Source organism: Zonotrichia albicollis, chromosome 1 (genome assembly GCF_047830755.1).
Source record: "Zonotrichia albicollis isolate bZonAlb1 chromosome 1, bZonAlb1.hap1, whole genome shotgun sequence".
Classification (NCBI taxonomy): domain Eukaryota; kingdom Metazoa; phylum Chordata; class Aves; order Passeriformes; family Passerellidae; genus Zonotrichia; species Zonotrichia albicollis.
Genome location: NC_133819.1, coordinates 80,880,828 through 80,901,715, shown reverse-complemented (window position 1 = coordinate 80,901,715; position 20,888 = coordinate 80,880,828). Strand labels below are relative to the sequence as shown.

Genomic DNA, 20,888 nt, shown 5'->3' with positions numbered 1-20,888 from the left:
TTTTCAAATACAAGCATATTAAGATCATCAGCAGAACACATAAAAATTATGACTGTTTAAAATACTGTTTAAGTATCCAAACAAATTTCTTTTTACAGACTTTTACAAGAGTTTCATAAAATTCAAATGAACTATATTGATTTAACTTACCCAGCACTGATTTAACTTCTTTTCAGTAGTCATTCAGTTTTAAATGCAAAGGTTTTTACAAAATCTGCAATGTTTCTGGTACACTAACTGTACCATATTACAAATTTCGTAGAATGCAGGCAATTACAGAGAACTACTTTTCTCCCTGTTTTTTCACATTATTACCTGTCAGTTAAAAGACTCATGAAATTTGTTGACTATAATAACCAAAGGATAAATGATTAAATATTCATCAGAACAGATATAGAGAGTACTTAATGTTATATAAGCTCTGTCAACATGTTGAACTCAAACACATACTTACCTAAACACCCTAATGACTGATATGCTTGTTTATAGAGCAATGGGAAGTCTACAAAGAGAACAATTCACTCAATTTTGTAAATTCCACATGAGGCATAGCATTGACTATTTTCTCCATTATAGCTCAATAGGACATCTCCTGGATACATTTTACTTACAGGAAAACACAGATCTCTCCCACCAATTTTGCTCTTCCTGATCTCATCCCACAATTTCTCTTACTCTAAGTATTGATGTTTTAAATGTATGGTCTAGCTATTTGTCTTCTCTGACTAACTTCACTCACCAGGTCTGTACTCTTCGCGGGCTGAATTGATCTGTACTTCAGTTTCAGCAGAAGTTTGCAGTTTCTGTGTTACTTCTTCAGCAGTCTTCTTAGTGTTACTCAATACAATTAGTAGAGTCTCATCATCTGCCAGAGAACTCTTAGTGCTTGTAAGTCGAAATAAAAGGTTATCTTCTAGGTCTTTAATCCTCCTTTTGTTCAAAGTCACGTCTTCAATAAGATCAGTTCTTTCTTTCTCTAATTCCTATTGGATTTTATGGTAATATTTGGGAAACAGAAGAGCAATAAAAAAAAATTGTCTTAAAAATACTGATCCTACTAAAACAGTGTAGGTCAAGACTAACTGAATTAATTTGAGGAAAGAATTCTAGTGGTATTTCTAACACAAGATATATTGCCAGAATCTAAACCTGCTACATAAGTAGGCATTAACAAATAATTTCTACAAATATTATGGAAGATGTTTGTATAATGCCCTAAAAGAACAACAAGTTCACAATTGTTTGTCTTCTGTTTCAGAAAGGAAAAATGCAAACACAATTCCAGACATAGGATTTTATTCCCCTTCATGTAATCTTATCCTCATTTATGCCTTGCTTTACAATTGCCATATTGAAAACTTAGTCTGAATAGCTATGCTTAGTCATCAAATCAAGCATCAGATATTTCAAGAAGTGCCAATACTCCTCCATCAAACAGGGATAATTTCTCCCTCACACTAAAATGCTTCATTGATTAAGAAATTATGAGTTACTTCACTAGAATTATTTATTTTAGACATTTAGTTATATAATCTGGATGGTTTATGTACCTAGATTCTTTTCCAGTGCCCAAATATAGAAGATGGATAACTGTTAATCAAGAGTTTTACATTAAAAAAACAGCTATTTGAAATCTCCAGAAAAATATTTTTCAGCTATAACAGTCCTTTCAGTTCATTCTTAAAATTAATCTTTAAAAACAATATAAATTAGCCTCTCAGAGATAAAAATCCTTTACTGCAATATAACTAAATGTTTCAGTACAGTGAAGTAAAAAAAAAATAAAATAGACAAGAGAGAGAATGGGTTTAAGAGTTTTTTCTAAGATAAGGTTAGTATGAATCTTACAAATGAACAGTAAGTGAGACAGTTGGTAGAAATATTTGTCTAGATAAATATGGATAAATATCTTTCCTAGATAAATACTTCACAAAGTTTTCAAAGATCTGAATAATTTTAACAATGTCTCTCCGAACTTGGAAGTTCCGTGTTCACTCTGTCATTGCCAAGTCCATTTCCATGTTGCTCACTGGCTGCTAATATTCCAGAGAAATAGGGACAACACTAAGAAATACACGACCTCTCATATAGCACTAGAGACATAATGGACCTGAACCCTTATCAAGGCTTAAGGAAAGGTTTTACTTCCCCATTTGAGTAGCCTTCACTTATACAGCTTTGAAAAACATTTACAACTTTTGAAAATTTTTTTTTTCGACATTCTAAACTTCTGGTCTTCTCAACATACATTCTCCTCCTACATTCCTAATTCAACCAATTATTTGTTTTAAAGAATGCCCTTTGACCTTAAAAAGGAAATTAAGAAGAATCATCTTATTATTATCAGATTTAGAGTTTTTTCTTGGTATATTGAAACATCATTATCATCATCAGGTAGAAAATATTTAGTGGGACAATTATTTTAGAATAATGCAAATACAACATAACTTATTTAAAAGATTCTGATAAAAACTGATGAAAATATGCAAGAAAACTACAGTTATCTGCATTTCAATCAACTGCTGCTTTGTGGAACTGAAGAAAAACAGGTAACAGTTTCATGAATCATTTTTTCATGCAAGTTTGATGAAGCAGAAACTTTTTCTTAAGGAACAGTATTGAAAGAAAGTTATCATCCAATTAAATGTAATAATTAACGTACTGCAACAAATTAAATTTCATGTTTTGCTGAGCTCAGTTAGAAAATTTAAACGTAGTTTAGACTTCAATGCTTCATAAAAACAGAAAGCAATTCTCCTCACAAGAAGAGCCTGAGAAATAAGTTGGAAACAGAGTTACCAAGCTAAAATGAAGTAACCCTAGATGAAAACCTTAATGAAAAAAAAATTGTCTATTAAGCTCTTAAAATGCTTTTTGCAGATCAGAAAGTGTAAACAGTTGAAAGCTTTCTTCATATCTTCAAAAATTTCTAGTCATAGCACTAAGGATGCAGAAAAAATAAGCCAAGTTACCACATACATAAATTCAAGGAACTTGCACCAGAGGCCATTTCAAATCCAGTTTTATGGAGTTCCTTTCACAAGCAGATGACACTTTACCAACTGTACCAAAGAATGCTATTTCTTGTTAATATTCATAAAATATGAAAGCTGCTACATAGCTTATATCATCCTGTCACAAAGTGATTCACAAGTAAAGGAATTTACATCAACTATTCCTTACAAAAGTTGAGCTTTTTTCCAGCAAAAGTCTTGATAAATGAATGCAAAAGTTCAAAAAGCCATAAAGAATTATTGCATATTATAACTCTACTACTAATCTGACTTACCTATGACACTTAATAAACAAGGTTTTTTTGTCAAATTACAGAACAGTCAATTTATCAAAATAAGGATATCATTAAAATATCATAAGTTATACTACCTTCAGACATATATCAAATCTTTCAAATCCTGTTATTCCAAGAAATATAGTAGAAACAAATTTACACAGATATACCATCTGCCCTTGACCTTATGCTTCACTTGTATCTTGCAATTATCTGGTGGAAAATAAGAAATCAGTACCAGTGTTCCTATTAGTAAACAGTTAATTCTGTGAGATATATGTGAAAAATATTCTTTTAATGGGCATAGCAGACAACAGAGAGACATTGCAGAAACTTTAAATACCATGCTGTAAACACTCCCATTTCTTGCTGGAGGTCTAAACCTCATTCATTCTAAGACCAGAACCATAAAAGACATGGTAGAATGGGAAGAAGGATAGAAATGTGCACTAAAATCTTGAAGAACTCTGATTTCAAATAAATACTCTCTTCCCTTTCTGGGACAGAAATTCTGCACATACATTGTAACACTGGATATCACCAAGCAATCATACCGCTCAAACCATTTGGCAAACCGTCTCACAGTAAAATGATTCCACCACTCTCCTACCAAAGGCTGCAGAAGGTAGTAAGAATCCAGACACATGTGAGAAACCCCCAAATTCCCAAAGATGCATCATTAGACATCATAGGAAAGTGTTTGGATGGTGTGATGTATTCAAATTGACTCCTCAGGAAACCTTGAACCACAACGTGTATAAACAGAGGCTAAGAAAACTGCAACATAGTAAATATATTCTGTTCCCCTGCCTGTCAAGTGGTCCACTTGTCATTTATCTTGAGGAAATATTCTCAGGTGGTTTCAAACAAAACAGTACTGAGTGTAACACTCTGAGAAGCTGGTAGAGAAAGCACACTATGTCCATTTATTAGACATTCCCACTTAGTGACAAAGAGCCCATTGAATAGTAGAATAATTTTAATTTGGAAGGCAACTACAGAAATTACCTAATTCAACCCCTGCTCAGACCTAAACAGATGGTTGCTCAGGGCAATGTCCAGGTGAAGCTTGAACCCTTCCAAGAACAGAAATTCCACAAAATCCCTGATTAATCTGCTCCTGGGTTTGACCCCTCTCGGTGTAATTATTTTTTCCCTAATATCTAATCAGAATTCTTCATGTTCCAACCTGAGTGTTACTTCTCCATCTCCTTCTTGATTCCTCTGAGAAAAGTCAAGCTCCTCCCTTTTCTGTGTCCTCCAAGCAAGCATACAGCAACAGCAATGACTGGAGGAATTTGATAAACTGTCTCCTGGAGGAATGTACTGTATTTCAAGGCCCAAGAAGTGAATTTTGGCATAAGGCTTTGTGAATATACACATCACAGCGTGTTTTAGATAGACAGTGATAATTTCATTACAGAGTGGGTTGACAAGCTGTCAATGGTTGAAGAGAAGCTGATGGTGCAATGAAGCTGTCTGACAGAAAACAGACCTTAACAGATTGAGTGTGATTTCTCTCACGAGATCCATGCACTGTTTGGGAATGAAATGCAACTACTCAATGTGAACAAGACAACTGAGTCTATTAACAAGAAAAATCTTACGCTGGCGGGGCAGAGGGAGGTGTTGGATGGATGGGAGAACCTCAACAGATGCCACAATAAGGAAACAAAGATATTTCTGTCATTCCTCTCTTGTGAAGATAAACTGGAACTATTGCCAAAATCTCAGTAAATACACCAATAAATACACAGTCACAGGTGCATAGTGTTTCTTATGACATGAACATTGCCTGACCTTATAGCTACAGGGATTAGCTGGTCCATAGTTAAAAAGGTACCAATTAGCCTCCCTCCAGAACTGCAGGTTGATTGGGACTGGCATCTTGAATCTGGACTTCCTCAACTAATATATCTGCAATGTCAAAAGGTATGTCTGTAGGTAGCCCATTTTCCCTTGGAGCAAGGAAGTAACTAAGTCTGAATTCTTTATCAGTTTTGATTTCAAGTCCTTTTGCTTTTCACAGGCCATTCTCATGAGGTTATAACTCATTGAGGCAGGAAAAATAAGGTTAATACAGTACAGTTGCAACAATAAAGAGACAGAGAAACTTCCACATGAATGAGTCAATTGCTTCTGTGCCACTTTTTAAACCATTACAAATAGGTTATATTAAGAATAATCACTATAGAGAGAGCCAGAAAGTTACCTAGCAATATGGGAATATGGAGTAATAAATTAAAGTAAAACATTCTACAGGTAATATAAGAAATACAGATAGGAAAAGATATACAATAAATTTTTTTACCTGCTTCTCTGTGAGAATGACTCTGCCTAAGAGTTGATTTTCAAGACCTTTCATGGTTACAGTAAAGTCAATGATGGAGGTTTGAGCACTAATTTCAGGAGAGTAACATGGATTTGACAGTTTTGTAGTAATGTAAAGTCTGAAGCCACTCATAACATCCACTTCCTTATCACCAACTTTGACCTCAAGAAAAATTTTAAAAACAAGTCTTGAAATATTAAGAGCCAATACACACTTTTTCAGACACTACATATAGGAAAAAATGTTACATTTTTCTGCTTAAAGGCATAAAAATCCAGTTTTAAATCATACATCTGATGCAAACAATTTGTTGAGACCAGTCACCTTAAATGGCCCATTCAAAACTTATTTCAACTTCTAAAAATTGTCATAAGCAAAGGAATACGGAACTTTATGGATTAAATATATAAACCATTTGTGAACTTAAAACCTACCTTATTTTTTCTTTCATTAGCATTAATCAAGTTTAAATTAGTTTAATTTTTTACAGTCCTATATTTATTAGGAGTTATTTTGCTAAGGAGAGGTTGGGGGGAGAGGAAGGGAGGAAAGGGGAGTTTCCATATGTTTGCACACTTGTTCTATTTTTACCTTGTTGGCTGAACCTGTTTTGATGATGTTTCTTTCCAAAACATTGTCAAGTGCTGGGTCTAGCTCTTCTCCAACATCTTCTACTAAGAGAGGTCTTCCCAAAGAAAGGCTGTCTTCTAAGTGGTTTCTAAAATACTTGTGATTCAAAGAAGTGATCTGAAAACAGAAATGCAATACCTTATGCCCTTTTACCAATCTTTTTCTTAGTTTGATATTTATAAATTATTTCATTTTCTTTAAAGTACTGGCAAAAGCAATGAAACTGTGCATAGACTAGTATGAATACAATGATTGTGAGCTCAAGGAAAGGTAAAATCAGCATACCCTGTTGCCAGAGCTCATGGAATGCAGTTCTATTTTTCAGCTGCCAAGGTAGAAGCAAAGCAGGCTAAGCGCTTCCAATTTTGATATCCTATGAGTGCAACTACTCAAGAATTTCACAGGAAAAATTAACAGGAACCTTTTAGCACCTTCAATTTTATCTTGGATAACATCTCCAAGTCAAACTGCAGCAGGGTCAATTCCAAGATAAGTATTTTTCTGTGGTTTTTTTCACCCTTGAAAATTAGAGGTTTATATGGAACAGGACCTTAATAAGCCTTTGCTTTAAATAGTCCCTGTTATAACTGGGATTTTCAACATGTTCAAAGAGCACAGTCATCTTAGACTTGAATAAAGCTGTAAACAAACTAATAACCATTTTTATCATAACTAAGAAACCATTTAAGGTTTCCACACCTAGAGAACAATCAGCATGAAAGTGGTAGTTATATTCACAGAGCCACTCTTTTATCACACCTCAAACTACTTGTATGGATTTCAGGGATTTTTTTTTTAAGCTGGTTTATTGGTGTAATCACAATTGCAGGAATTCCTCACATTTTCTTGTTTGAATTGAATTTGTGTATCTTGCCTCAGGCTATACTTTGTAGCACTACATCTTCCCTGTATATTTGCAGAGCACTTAGCAGCTGACATCCATACTAAGACAACAAAAATTAACAATAATTTCTGACTAAAAGATGAAAAAATGTCTTGCTGTGATTTTTCATAAGCACTTACATGAAATTGTATTAATCAACTAGTTGGTGGGTTTTTTTCCTAACACTTACATTACTCTGAAAACATGTTTATTACCAGGCATTGCCCATCCAGCCTATTTTCCAAAGTTTATGTTCTATTAAAATTAATTCATTAAACAAATTGAGTCACTGGCACTAAAGATTACACTTCCACCTCTAGTCAAATCTCAAATCCACTAGAATATATCTGAGATATTCTTTATATTCAAGCCAGAATTTTTGTATAAATGTAATTTCCTAAGCATTAGGCAAATCAATGAATTGTAATGCTTGTATGCTAAGAGTTTTTAGGGATTATGAAAGCACAAGCATTTCTATTACCTGAAGGTCATTTCTTCCTTCCTTATTTTTAATCCAAATTTTACCCTGTGTTTGTGGATCAATTAATAAAGGATAACGAGATGCTTTAGTGACAATGATTCCATTCTGTATGGATAAGTCGTCGTTTGGCAATCCTTGCAGGCTCCATTCACTGATAGTTGGAGCATCAGTCAGCATTTCTATGAGGTTCAAGTTGTTCCGGAAAGGAATTTTTCGGCTTTTCATTTCCTTTTGCCAGTCATTTAACAGCAGACTGCGGAACTCTTGGTTAAAAGGACCAGAATAGGACAGAAAAGCTGTAGCCAAGAGTACATCACCTAAAAGAGAAAAAGGAGGGAGGAAAAAAAAAAACCCACAAAACAAAGCATTAAAACTTTGCCCATTCTATTAATGAACAAGCTGTTTCCTTCACTAGTTGCTACATGTGGTAACTGAAGAACACACTTTGAACCATAAAGAAGGCAAAAAAATCTTTTTTCCAAGGCTCACTGCATGGCATGACAATGGTACATTTCAGTAGAGGCCACATTTACTTTGTTCTTACTATGCAATTGTAAGAATCAAGAGATCAGCATCTGGCAGCTTGTTTAGGTCAACTCAACATACATGTAACACTACTCCAAACACCAGATCCTGTACAAGCAGGACATGGCAGAGAGGACTTAGTAATGAACTTTTAGTTCCATCATTTCCTTGTGCATTCATAAGAACAGGCTTAAACAACTGGGGGGGGGGGGGTGTGTGCTGGGGGGGTGTGGGGTGGAACTCCTTATAAGCACTAATTCAATTAAATTACTGTAAATCAATTACAGTGATGAGTACTGGTAATAAAAAGTGTCAGAGACATCATTATGGAGGTATTAAGTGTGACAACTTTTAATCTTCTGTTCAGTTTCAAAATTTTCCCCCTAAATTTCATGACACCATAGTTTGAGGGAGTTTTGTACCTCTGAAATAAGAAAGCAAAATTTAAACTGGAGAAGATATCATACTTTTATACAGAGCCCTAGTATTTTTGGACACTTTCAAGTTATCTATAAAAACAATTGGATAAATCTGTGGGGATTTAATCTGTGGGGAAGGTATCCTGGATTTTTAATAAGTTAATACACATGTATATATTATAGCAACAAATAAAACACAACTTAGTCGCTATAATACAACCCATACAACCAGGCTGCTTTTTGCAGCCTTTCAAGGTAAAAAGCAGAGAAGAAAGTTCAGCCCACAGTAAATGATGAGATAAATTTCATTTATTGATCTAACTAATGAACTAATTATTTATTACAAAGTACTTTAGTTTACAAGTGCAAATTTAAAAAATAATAATGACCTTCTAACAAGCAAATTCTTATGAACATTAGTAACTGCAGTTAAAAATATTGATTTCTACATATAAATGTCAGTGCCTGAGTATCAGTCTTCCTCACCTCAACATATATTCTCAGTCATACACCTTTTATTGGCGCTTGCTAACACATTACTCTCTTTGGACTGTTACGTACAAATATCAGTCAAGTTAAAATTGTAGTGTGACTACATTCTCAGCGTCCATTATCTTTTCTTTTTAAATATGAACTTTAGCCTTATATTTATTTTTCATCTAACAGGGCTTTAGCAAGGAAATTAAAACAATTACCTTCGCTTTTGAAACAGGGATCTAAGATACAAAGGAAAAGTTTGACGTTTCAAATGTTTTCAGTTTCACTAAACCTAATTCAAACAACTCGATTCCAAATTTAAAGGTTTGGATAAAAACTTACCAACCAATCTCTTGGTTTGCATGGCAAATTCTTTACTCTGTTCTGTCCACCTCTCTTTTTCACCTGCTAAACCACTTATAAGACTTGAGGCAGTTTGCATTTTATGTCGGCAACGCTCAGCATCTTCCAACAAAGTCTAGAGAAAACCATGCACCAAAAGAAATTGTTTACAGTCATATATCTGATAGGTCATAAAAAATCTCTACACCTCATTAAACCAGTAGATAAACAACAGGTTAGAAATATGTTCTTAAACATCTCTATCACCATGCAGAGGAGGGAAAGTGAAATGGAAAAAATATATCAGGACAAACTATCAACATCTCCTAGAAACATGACTCAATATTTCTTTTTAATATTTCTGTTCTTAACTTTTATTTTGGTGCAGTTGTTGACTAGTATGTAAAATTCTTGATACTTATTCATTCTGAGGAATTCTACTCAAATACAGTATACACATATAGCATATGTGGAACCTGAAGTTACAGCAGTAGGCACTGAATAAAGAATACAAATAAAATAGTTTTTGATGGGGTGGAAGGAAAGAGGGGAGAGGATCAGAGGCAAAGGAGAGACGTAGAAAGCAAAGAGGCAGTATTCAAATACTATCTATCTTTCAACTGCTGTCCATCAACAAGGAATAATAGTGAAATTGAACGAACACATTAAGTGTTCCTTAAAGCAAGAGTAGAAACTTCTTTTCTGTGAAGAGCAGTTCACCTGCTTTTCTCTCATTGCATTTTCATACTCTGCCTGCACAATATCTAATTCTTCTTGCTTGGCTCCCAGTTCTTCTTGAGCTTTCTGCAGATCCAGCATAGCACTGGTTAGGCGTTTCTCCTGAATTGCTAAGTTAGCCTACAGAAAATAAAAACATAGAAGTGTATTCATACACAGAGAATTTCAAAGTATTTGCTATAATATATTTCAGAAAGCTTTCTGAAATATAGTAGACATAATATAATGTACTACATTTCCAAATCAAACTCTTCAGTAGAGATTTCATAATGCAGCAAAACCTTTTATTTGAATTTTACAAAAACTAAATTCTTATTTCAGGTAGCTGCACTTTAACAGTTGCCCTAATGTCAATTAGAAAAAAAAAATTAAAAATAATTCTGGGAATGCCAGTCATTCTTCATGTCATACAAAAGTTAGCCTGACATGGCTTGCAGAAGAGAATGATGTCTCTAGAAGTCTACTTGATTTGTCCAACCAATATGCTAGGCTGAAATACAAATCTTGCTCTCTTCTCAGTCATTCCCATTATAATACAAGCTATTCTCTGTTAAACATGCTGGACCATGTTCTTCCTGACTTTCATTCTATCTGCTTAGGCCTGGTTTTTTTTCTCTACATAATACTGATGAAGAGTATCTGTACAATCTTCTTATCAACTGAGATCTGGAACATTAAAAGAATCAAATTTCAAGGCTTTTTTCTACTTAATTCTAAATTAATGTAGAGCAATTGCAGTAGTGTATTTAACTTGATGACAGATGCTTTAATCTCATCCAGTAGGAGTCCAGAGGCATAAAATCATACCATCTCTTTCATAATTTTGAGAACTCAAATGTAAAAGTGGAAACATTTGAAATATATTTTATTGTAGAAGTACAGTGTTCAAGATAATAAATTTCAAGAGAAGGAACCACCAGTTAAAATAAGGCAGATGAAGTTTCCCACAAATTAAATTCTCAAGTGAAAACAGGTGAGGATGAGAAGGAGCAGAAGATGTCTTTGACTGACAAACATACATACCTTCAAAGGTAATACTTCTTTGTTGATGGAAAAAAATACCGCCATAGCTTTCGTCCATGAGCAAAGGCCAGCAACATTCCCACATACTCTCTTAGCTGTCTCAATGTTGTAGTCCACCATTTCAAAATAAGGGCTCAAAAGTTCTACCACTTCTTCGTTAATTGTGTCTTTCTGAAATTGCTGAAAAAAAATTTTTGAAAGTGCAAGTTACAAAACACATGCAATAAGTGTAAATGATATTTACATGTATTTCAGAACACATAGAACACCAGAAAGATCACAAGTGTTACTTATAAACAACTTGTATGAAATTATTTGTCACATGTATCTTTGAGACTTTTACAGTCAGTCCACTGTTATAAATACTTACAAAATGGAAAAAAGTTTGCTTTAATTTATGATCTTTGCTATCTCACACTCACTACTCCTGTTAGACAGCTAATCATTGTTTCAAAATGTCACTGGTCCTGCTAAAAATTTCATATTGCTTAATACAAAATAAGTTTTAACAATCTTCAAAAAGAAAATGAAGAGCTAAACTCTACTTCAAAAACATACATTCTGCAAGACAGTCCTTTCAAAGGTAAAGCCATCTATCTTACCCTTAAATTACCTTGTCTAATTACTGGAATGTATTTAATTTTTAAAGAATTTATTTTTACTCTTTTCTTGAGAAAGCATATTTTTCCTTTTTCCTCCTGAAAAGCTCTCAATTTTCACCCTCAAATTTATTTACAATGTATACTGAAACCCAATCCCAGACAAACTTGAAAAAGAGCTGTTCCCTGAAGCACAAATGGGTTTAATTAAGCACAAGCAAAATAAAATGTTGAAGTCCTATAGAAAATTAAAAACCTTTACAAGTAGATGCAATGTGAATACTACATAAACAGCATCCATGCCACTACCAACCACATAAAGCAGGTCAAGCCTCCTACTAGACCAGTGACAAATTAAGTAAACTCAAAATGCAGAAATCAGGAATGATAACACTCAGTGGGGCAGGAATATATACCATTCATTCCGATAATGTTTTGGTTTTTGATGGAGAGGCATAGCGTATGATGTGGATTATCCTACATTTCATGGACTGTCTGATGGGGCAGAGAGTGTGATGCAAAACCCTTGGAGGTCTGTCTATCCTTCAGGACTTTTCATACTTTTCTGTTTCTTGAGATGTGAGCTCCCTTCTAGCATCTAACAGGTGTATTTCAGATTTCACTAGTACTGCTCACAGCAAAATGTCTTGAGGCACATCCTGACTATAAAGTCAGCTGAGTAAAGATAAATATTATGCAAGATCAAGATAGATAAATCATAATATTATTATTTTAAGTTATGAAAAGGGATTTTTTTACCAGTTAGTTAGTCTTTCCATTGCCCTAGACAAATCCTGTGAACCAAAAAAATCTCACATTTTAAAAAGTCCTGGTTGCGTTCATCCTAATAACCATCTATGCTTTTCCAAACCAGAGCACAAGCTAAAATGTTGAAAATTAATGAAAAGTTAAATACCAGAAAAAAAGATGTTTGTTATCAGGTTTAATGAAACAGATAAGTAATGGCTATCCAAACCAAATGCTTCAAGCTTTGAGTCACTTGTCACCTAAAACAATTTCATTGCCTTACTTAGGAAAAATTACAGGTGATCTATAACATGAATTTGCAAAGAGGATTAAAGTTTATTTCATTCTGACATATTTATTCTTAAGCCCTTAACATTTCAGTTCTATTGTGTGATTTCCCTCCCCACATTTGCCCTCCTATGAACAGCAGAGAAAACATTGTCCCTTATTTTCTTACATTATAAAAATAAAATAAATAAAAAAGAAAAAGGTTGCACAAGCACCTGTAGGCTCTGTAAGAAGTTCCCTGTTGTCATCAGCTTCAGTGATTCTTGCCACGACGGAACAGTGCAGCATTTTTCCTGATCGATTTTGACGTGGTTGACTCTGCGCTGGAAGAGCAGCAGCACGCAGTCCATGATGCGCATGATGAGGTGAGGCGGCCGGCCCAGCGTGCGCACCGTGGCAATGTCTGCAGGTTTTATTGTCTAGGAATTGAAAACAAAGGGCAAAGCAATTACTGCTACTGTTTAGTTCATAAAACATGGAACATAAACTCACCAACAGTATTAATCAATGGGAGAAAAAAAAAATATATATGTTATTTTTATCTCTAAAAAGCATGAAGCTAGAAGAACCCCCTCATCAGATTTTTACTACCATCTCCTATCAACTCCTAGGAAACCTCAGCACAGCACCTCCACAGCTGCACCTTAAAACTCAAAACTACCATGAACTGTTTTGACAATAAAAAAGAGCAAACCAGAAATATCTTGAAATTTTATTTGTTTTTTAAATGCAAACATATTGACCAGAAACTGTGTTTTGAAAGGAAATACTTTCTGTTGACATCTAGCAAATGAAGGTAAATTAAGGAAACTCTTATATGCATATGTTTGTACCTTCTAATACATCTTACCAGGAATATTCCTGGTGTAGAAGCAGGCCTGCAAGAAAAATATATTATAATAAGGTATGAAAACCTAGACTTTAATAAGTAAGGCTAAATAAGCCTTACTACCCTAACACTGTAACTCATAACTCTATATCATGAATTAGAAAAGACTTATCAGAAGAGTCTGCTGAAGAGGTCTCCTTAGAGAAGAATTGATTTGAGCAACAGCGTTTACTGCGCCCCATAGAAAGCAACAAAACCACTGAACAATGGTGAAAGTGGATGGGCAGATTTGCTCCTACAACACACACAACTCAGAGCAGAAGCTTTGCTTCTTTAGAGGCAGTTTAATTAGTCCAAGTACACAACAGCCCAAACAGTAAGCAACAGATTACTGAGTAATCTGAGTATTCAAACAGAGTACTGTGAGTGCCATGATCTTGCTTCTAGCCTAGCACACACCTCACTGGGAATTCATGAAGGCATATTTTAATTACTTGTGTCTATCCTTCAATAAAGGGACTTCAAAGCACTGCAGACCACCCAGGCTGCCTTCCCTCTGCCAGCCCTTTGCTTCCCTTCAATATTTTGCTACTTGTTGGGTTCAGTGTGCATCAAATAATTCACCAGAGATTTTCCTGATATCTGTGTGAAAACTTTACCCAGTGTTTCTTAGTGACTGTTAGGAAATTCAGCTCAGCCTTAGTTTTTGCTAACATACAAATTGTGCCAAAAATTTTTAAATTTAAATTTTATTTATTTACTTGTTTATAGTTATGCATTAATGTGCTATTTTTATTACAGGGCAAAATGCAACAAAGTTTTTCTGAACTCTGACAATTCTTATTCAAACTATTCTCACTATATGTTTAGAAATGCTTATAAGACGTTGTGTATCTACCTTTCTCTTAATGTAGCATTTATCATACTTAAAATATATTAAAAATTGAGTAAAATAGCTAATAACTTTTTTTTTCCCATCTGGGTAATGACCTTTCTATTTACCAAATATTTTAATAGGCATTTATGGACTCTGCAAGCAGAATTCTACTATAGGAATCCCTAGCTCAAATTTGCAAATCTGTAATGATTATAAGATTCTGTTTTTATGATAGTTTGCCTTTCCTCTTTAGACATAGGCAAAGCAATTTATTATAGAAAATTCCAGAAATTCAATTTTTTCCAATTGAGAAGTTTTACAATAATGCCAGCATCACTTTTTCTTGAAATCAGGTTTTCATTTATTAGCACCCTACATTTCAAGAAGAGCAGTATTGTTCTGGTTCAGCCACTTTAGTCAAAAGCAGAAAGTAACCTTTAATAAGATACAGGTGCAGACACATGATACAGGTGCCATCTTTATACTGCAGATGCTGACTAATTAACATTGCTTATTTTTTCACCTGTCAGAATGTTTGCCTACTACCAGGTTTGCTGGTTTGTTGTTGCTAGCTCTTTAACCTTTTTCCTGTGGCTATATATCAGTGTCTTATAATACAAACCTTCTCCCATACTTCACTCTTCCCAGCTGCCAGGTCATCAACCCTCATTTAGACTTTTGCACTCTGTCCTTTAAGCATCATGGCAGTCAGAAGCTGTTAAACATCTCTCAATCAAAGTGAAGTCTTACATTCAGAAGATCCATAAAAATTCTTCTACACTAGATTTTAAAGCTAATCATGCCATTCCTTCAAATAAGTCTTTAACCATCACAACTGCTGGCAGCCTCTCAAATGGAAAGGCGTAATTTCCAGCAAATCTACAAAAACCCTTTGAGGTTTGTCTAACCTTCAGGATTTTTCTTCATACTTTTCTGTTTCTTGAGATGTGAGCTCCCTTCTAGCATCTAACAGGTATATTTCAGATTCCACTAGTACTGCTCACAGCAAAATGTCTTGAGGCGCATCCTCCTATAAAGTCAGCTGAGCAGACAAAGATAAATATATTCAAATTACAGTTTTAAAGAAAGTTAGAATTTGCCCTTTTCTGAAAACTGACTATTTTGGAGTGGTACTCATGTGAAAAAAGAAAAACAAAATGGAACCTCAAAATACATGTATTTATTTTCTGTCTAGTGAAGAGTTATGTAATGCGCCTGCAATTTGGTGTTTCAAAGACATCCACCTTCTTAGTGGTAATGTTGTACATGGTCCAAGGACTAACCTGTAAGGCTGCCTCTGCCTCTTCCAGAGCAGGCTTGGCAGCCTCCAACTTCTCTTCAGCAATGGCTTTGTCAACTGTGATACTGTCTACAATAGCTTGAGCTTTGTCTTTCACTTTCTGAACATCACCTTTCACATTCTCAGCAGCTTGTGCTTTTACAGTAACTTCCTTCAATACCTAGAATGTGAGAAAACCCACATGCCCGAAGTTAAAAGAGGGGGTTTTTTTGCAAAATCATATCTGGTCAATTCCAGAAAACTCAAATACCATCATTTTCTCCAAGATCCTTTCTGTCCAACATTTACCTTAATTTAATTATTTTTTTAAAAATAGAAGGAATAAAAGGAGAAAAAAAAATCAAACAGCAATACACTTTGAAGGCTGTACATACCATGTCAGCTTTTTCATTGGCAATTTGAAGTTCCTTTTCTTTTACCTCCAGTTCTCTGCTTAGAGCAGCCACTGACTCAGAGGCCTCTTTCAATTTTTCCAGACCAGTATTTACTCTGAAGTTAAAAAGCAAAATAAAAAGCTTCTCATTCACTATGTAATTCACTCTACTTTCCATCAATCAGAATGAACAATTGCAAGAGATATTTTACACCAAAAAAAAAAAACAAAAACTTGGACAAGAACTTTTATTTCTGATATCTTCAGAATCAATAAAGTGAACAATAAAGTACATCAATAAAGTTTTTGGCTTGAAATTTTACCCACTTCTGATCAAACAGTATGCCTTTATCATTGCATAAAATCCTACATGTTGGTTCTGTAAATGTCATTGCCCCTCTTGAGCCAATAATCAAAGAACTAAGTTCTGTACAGCAGAAAGCATTTTCTGATCACCGAAATTCTGAAAATTATAACCAATCAATATTTCTTATTTGAAGTGGAAACTGAAAACAAACAAAGACCAAGCAAAAGAGAGAAAAGGAAAAATAGTATTGCGATAAGACTTCTCTGATTCAGCATTAAAATTCTCCTTCAACAGTGCTTTTTTTCTATCAAAAACTCTTCACTTGGGACTTTTCAGACAAGTTTAAAAGGCCTCTACACAGACTGCTATTGCAAAGGCTACCCAGTACTTGGACAGCTGAACAAATACAGCAGAACAGACAAAGTGTAACCCCCAACAGATTCAGACAGTGCAACTAAGTTTAAGTGGAAGAAATTGGACTTCATGAACTAACTTGGTAAATCTGAAGGCAGAAAACAGGGCAATACCCTTCTGTTCTACAAGCCTTCACCCTAACACAACTACAGGTTTCAAACTCAATTTGACTTTGAAGACAAATAACGTTTCAATGCCAAATCAACAAGTTTAAGCCTTTCTTTAAGGTTTCCAGCTCTTATTAACAATCTTTCAAAACTGAGAAGGCAGTTTTTCTTAAGGGTGATACCAACTGATACACTAATTGCTAAAATTTTACATTATAGTTGGGTGCTCCTGACATGAAGATATATCTGCAAATAGATATCACTAGCTTAATAAAGCATCTGAAAATAGGAAAAAGTATATCAAAACCACCTTAATAATGTACAAGTAAAAAGTTCAGGAGTCTAAGTGAGGCTCTGTGTTCACAAAACCACTTTGGATATTCCTTACATGTTCATAACAGGAGGTTACAAGGGTTCAACAAGGAAACAAAAGTTGCCAACTGGCAAATTAAATGCTATTATCAGTATATTATGAAATTACATGTAGATGTCTTCTTTTGCTCTTTGAAAACACGTGGGTATAATTTATATTCACCTCATATTCCTTCTACTTCTATTTGTCAAGTACCACTACACTCCCCGCCCCCCAAATTTATCTTATAGGACAAGAGCATCTATAATATTTGAATAAGTTACACCTTCACATAATTTTAGGAATTAAAAATACCTTTTTTGCTGTGTGAGGAGACAAGCCATGCATTGAAATGAAGTATATCAGACTATACCTACCTGGGGAAGAAAACCAAGGAAAACAGAAGTAACCTGAGTTTACCTGTTTGATAATATTTGCACTTCAGCATGCTTTTCTTTGTATGTGGTTTTGTATCCCTGAATAAAGGTCAGGTAGGATTTAGGAGTCACATGTGTAGAACGTCTGTATCTTTGAAAGTAATCAGAACACTTTTCTGCCACTCCATCCTGGAATGAGCCCATACACTGCACAATTTCCCTCTTTGTATCAGCACTGCAGTCCATATCAAATGAGGACAGGAAGTGTTCAGACACTTAGGAAAGAAAGAAAGCCTAAATTTAAGTAAATATTTATAAAAGCATCTTAGCTAATAAACAAGTCACTATAAAACAAGTCAGCATGTAGTATCTTGGCTTTCACCCAGCTTCTGAAAACCCAGTCTTCTTTACTCTTCACCATCAGATTCTGAATAATATTCCACACGTGTCAATAAAAAGTATAGCTAAGGATCTGTCATTATTCATCTCCAAAATGTGCAACTGCTTTTTCACTCTGGACCTAGCTGCTACCTACCAGGGACTGGGTAATCACCACCTTCTACTCTATGCTCTATCACAGACACATTCACAAATAATCTCTTTAGTAGCATCTTTGCGTTCTTTACAAATACTTTTCAGACATCTTCACGGGGAATTTTTCTTTAAACTGTGTTCAAAACCATTCTTCTGTTAGAAATATTTTGACAGCTTAATAAAACAGGCATTTAAGAAGAGAATACCTACATCAAATCTTAGAATCAATTAAGTTTCTTCTGGTAAAATTCAACACAATTAAAACAGCTACATGACCACTGATCAGAAAATTATGTGTCTGCAAAGATAAAACCTACCCATACCTGCCACCAGCGCATCCTTAGGCCATCGGCTGAACCAATCTATAGTGCATCCAGAAATGAGAGCAGGGAACTTCAGGGCCCTATTTCGGAATTTTTCACCTACTGGTGAAAAGCAAAGAACTACGTGAAGGTTCTGACGGACTCTGGCCATGAAATAGTCATACAGAGCTTCACTGGTTGGAGGTTTTCGTGGATACTCCTTTTTGAAGAAGGGAATGAGATCACCAATGATCTCATCTACCTCATCACGTGCAAATAAGTTTGAGACCTTTGGGAAAAGGAAGATTTTTCATGCTTTTTGAGATGATCCAAAATAGAGGATACAGCAAAAGGTTCTTTTAATACACACCACTGTAGGAAGGGACATACATCTCAGACACTGAAATTATTAGCACCCCCCAACTCCTTTCTTTAAACAAGAAGTTTTAATGAAGTGATTCCATCAAATAGACTGAAATCGAACTTGCTGTAAATTTTAAACCCCACCCTCCAATAGCTTTCATTCCTTCTCTTTAACTTCTAATAACTAGTAGCAATTACTCTGAAACATAACCCTAAAATAATAAATAAGTAAATAAAATCAATAAAATCCATCCATTCTGGACATGAATTTACCATACCAAAACTAACTGTACACTAATAGTTAATTTAACAGACAACTTTTAAAAACATCAGTAATGGTTCTCAAGTCCAAATTTTATTTTTGTAAAGCTGTTCTCATGTCCCTTGAGATCACTTCGCTCAGTCTAATCTAGGATTTTGTAGATTTTGGAGACTGCATTCATTTTTAATAATACTTTAATGACAAAAAGCACTTGAGTTCTAGTTTTTGGAAGTGTACTCTTTGACTTAAAACAAAATATTCAAATAAACTCTTCAATTATGAACTTTAAAAAGCAGAAAATTGATCTTCTTACCTCTCCTGATGACAACACATTGTTCAAGTATTCCAAGAAGGACTCATCTTTGATCTCATTGTCTGTAAAAAGAAAACAGGTGCCTTTGCCTTGCAGTCCTGCTGTTCTGTATAAGAGTTTCAGATCTTCCATCAAGTTTAAAGTGTTGTATGATCTATAAAAAAAAAAAATGTTAGTTGAACAAATACAGATACTCATCTCTTTTTAAAAAAGTCTTCTCACCAAAAGGGTAAAAAAACCTAAGCAAATTTAAGTCAGAAACAATGTCTTGGAACTTGAGGCATAAAGGTGCTTATTTCAGATAGGTCCTCTGATGAGACCCATACTCAGGGACATTCCCACATGCGACCCTACAATTTCTTCTGGAGCCAACACACCTGCAAAAGATTTAAAATAATTTCACTTTGCTAAAATTACATTTGAGTACCAAAATTGACCTGTCCTACAGACAGTTGGGATGGTATTCATTCTGAGGCATTCACAGGGGGATTTATAATTTTTTTTCATCTTTATTTCAAAAGAAACCACACTGGGTTGAACAATGTGAAGTAAGGGAATGATGTACTTGGAAAAGGTTGTCAAAATACTGACAGATACCCAAGATCTACCAAATTAGAGGGCAGGGATAAAGATTCGTCCTCCTCAGATGACAGTATTTCAAATATTATGAGATTAATTCATAAAAGCCTTTTGGATTGATAACCACCTAAAAATGTTTTCGGTACCATTTAATGTACTGTGTAAAGATGCAAAGATAACTTGAAACCGCCAATACTCTTTCTCTTTCTGTGAAGGAAACAAAATAATTTCCTACTCCAAAGATAGCAAAAATTCACAATTATTTTAGAAAATCACTTAGATCTAGTAAGTTTCAAAGGATAGTCATGTCCTTCTACTCTATGTGATGGTGATCAGAGAATGTGAGCCTGTTTTATTTATAGGAAGACTTAAAACACGAAGTACTTATTTAGTTAAATTTCAGGTAATGCTCACCTTGTTAACGTTATCTGGAATGTGTCATAGCCAGCTATGAAGGATGCCAGTCTCGTCAAGCTCTGCTTTCCTGAGCCACCAACTCCAACTAAGAGAGCATTTCCACGAGGAGTGCGAATCAAGCGGGAAATCTGTGTAATATACCAGTCATTCATTGGTACAATGTGCAAGAGTCACACATCCAAAATTCTATGCTACCATATTACTAAAGTTATATTAGAAATGAAGAACAAATTAAAACTTTAAGGTTTAATTAAAGGAGTCTATATTACTATTAATATATTCTGTGGATATTTGTACTTCGCAGTGTTTAGTGTTGACCTGTCAGATAGTATAGCAACCATTTGATTCCACCACTGTGTAGGTTCAGTTATCAGTAGAATTATGTCTCCTGCAAAGTGCAAGTAAATCT

General features: G+C 34.6%; 1 protein-coding gene across 11 annotated transcripts in view; it reads right to left on the bottom strand.

Moving 5' to 3' along the window:
• The window catches only part of DNAH5 (dynein axonemal heavy chain 5), a 137,190-nt gene that overhangs the window by 15,004 nt on the left and 101,298 nt on the right, over positions 1-20,888 (bottom strand). For 10 of the 11 annotated variants that reach the window (XM_026791770.2, XM_074545669.1, XM_074545631.1 and 7 more), the window contains 14 exons: positions 20,477-20,607; positions 19,484-19,637; positions 18,567-18,834; positions 17,753-17,984; positions 16,154-16,268; positions 15,763-15,939; positions 12,989-13,192; positions 11,140-11,319; positions 10,099-10,236; positions 9,379-9,514; positions 7,616-7,932; positions 6,213-6,368; positions 5,601-5,783; positions 740-983 (listed from right to left, as the gene is read on the bottom strand). In XM_026791770.2, coding sequence (XP_026647571.2) covers positions 740-983; positions 5,601-5,783; positions 6,213-6,368; positions 7,616-7,932; positions 9,379-9,514; positions 10,099-10,236; positions 11,140-11,319; positions 12,989-13,192; positions 15,763-15,939; positions 16,154-16,268; positions 17,753-17,984; positions 18,567-18,834; positions 19,484-19,637; positions 20,477-20,607 — 2,635 coding nt within the window. The remainder of the gene's footprint in view (positions 1-739; positions 984-5,600; positions 5,784-6,212; positions 6,369-7,615; positions 7,933-9,378; positions 9,515-10,098; positions 10,237-11,139; positions 11,320-12,988; positions 13,193-15,762; positions 15,940-16,153; positions 16,269-17,752; positions 17,985-18,566; positions 18,835-19,483; positions 19,638-20,476; positions 20,608-20,888) is intronic. The other variant, XM_074545661.1, reaches the window with a different exon arrangement.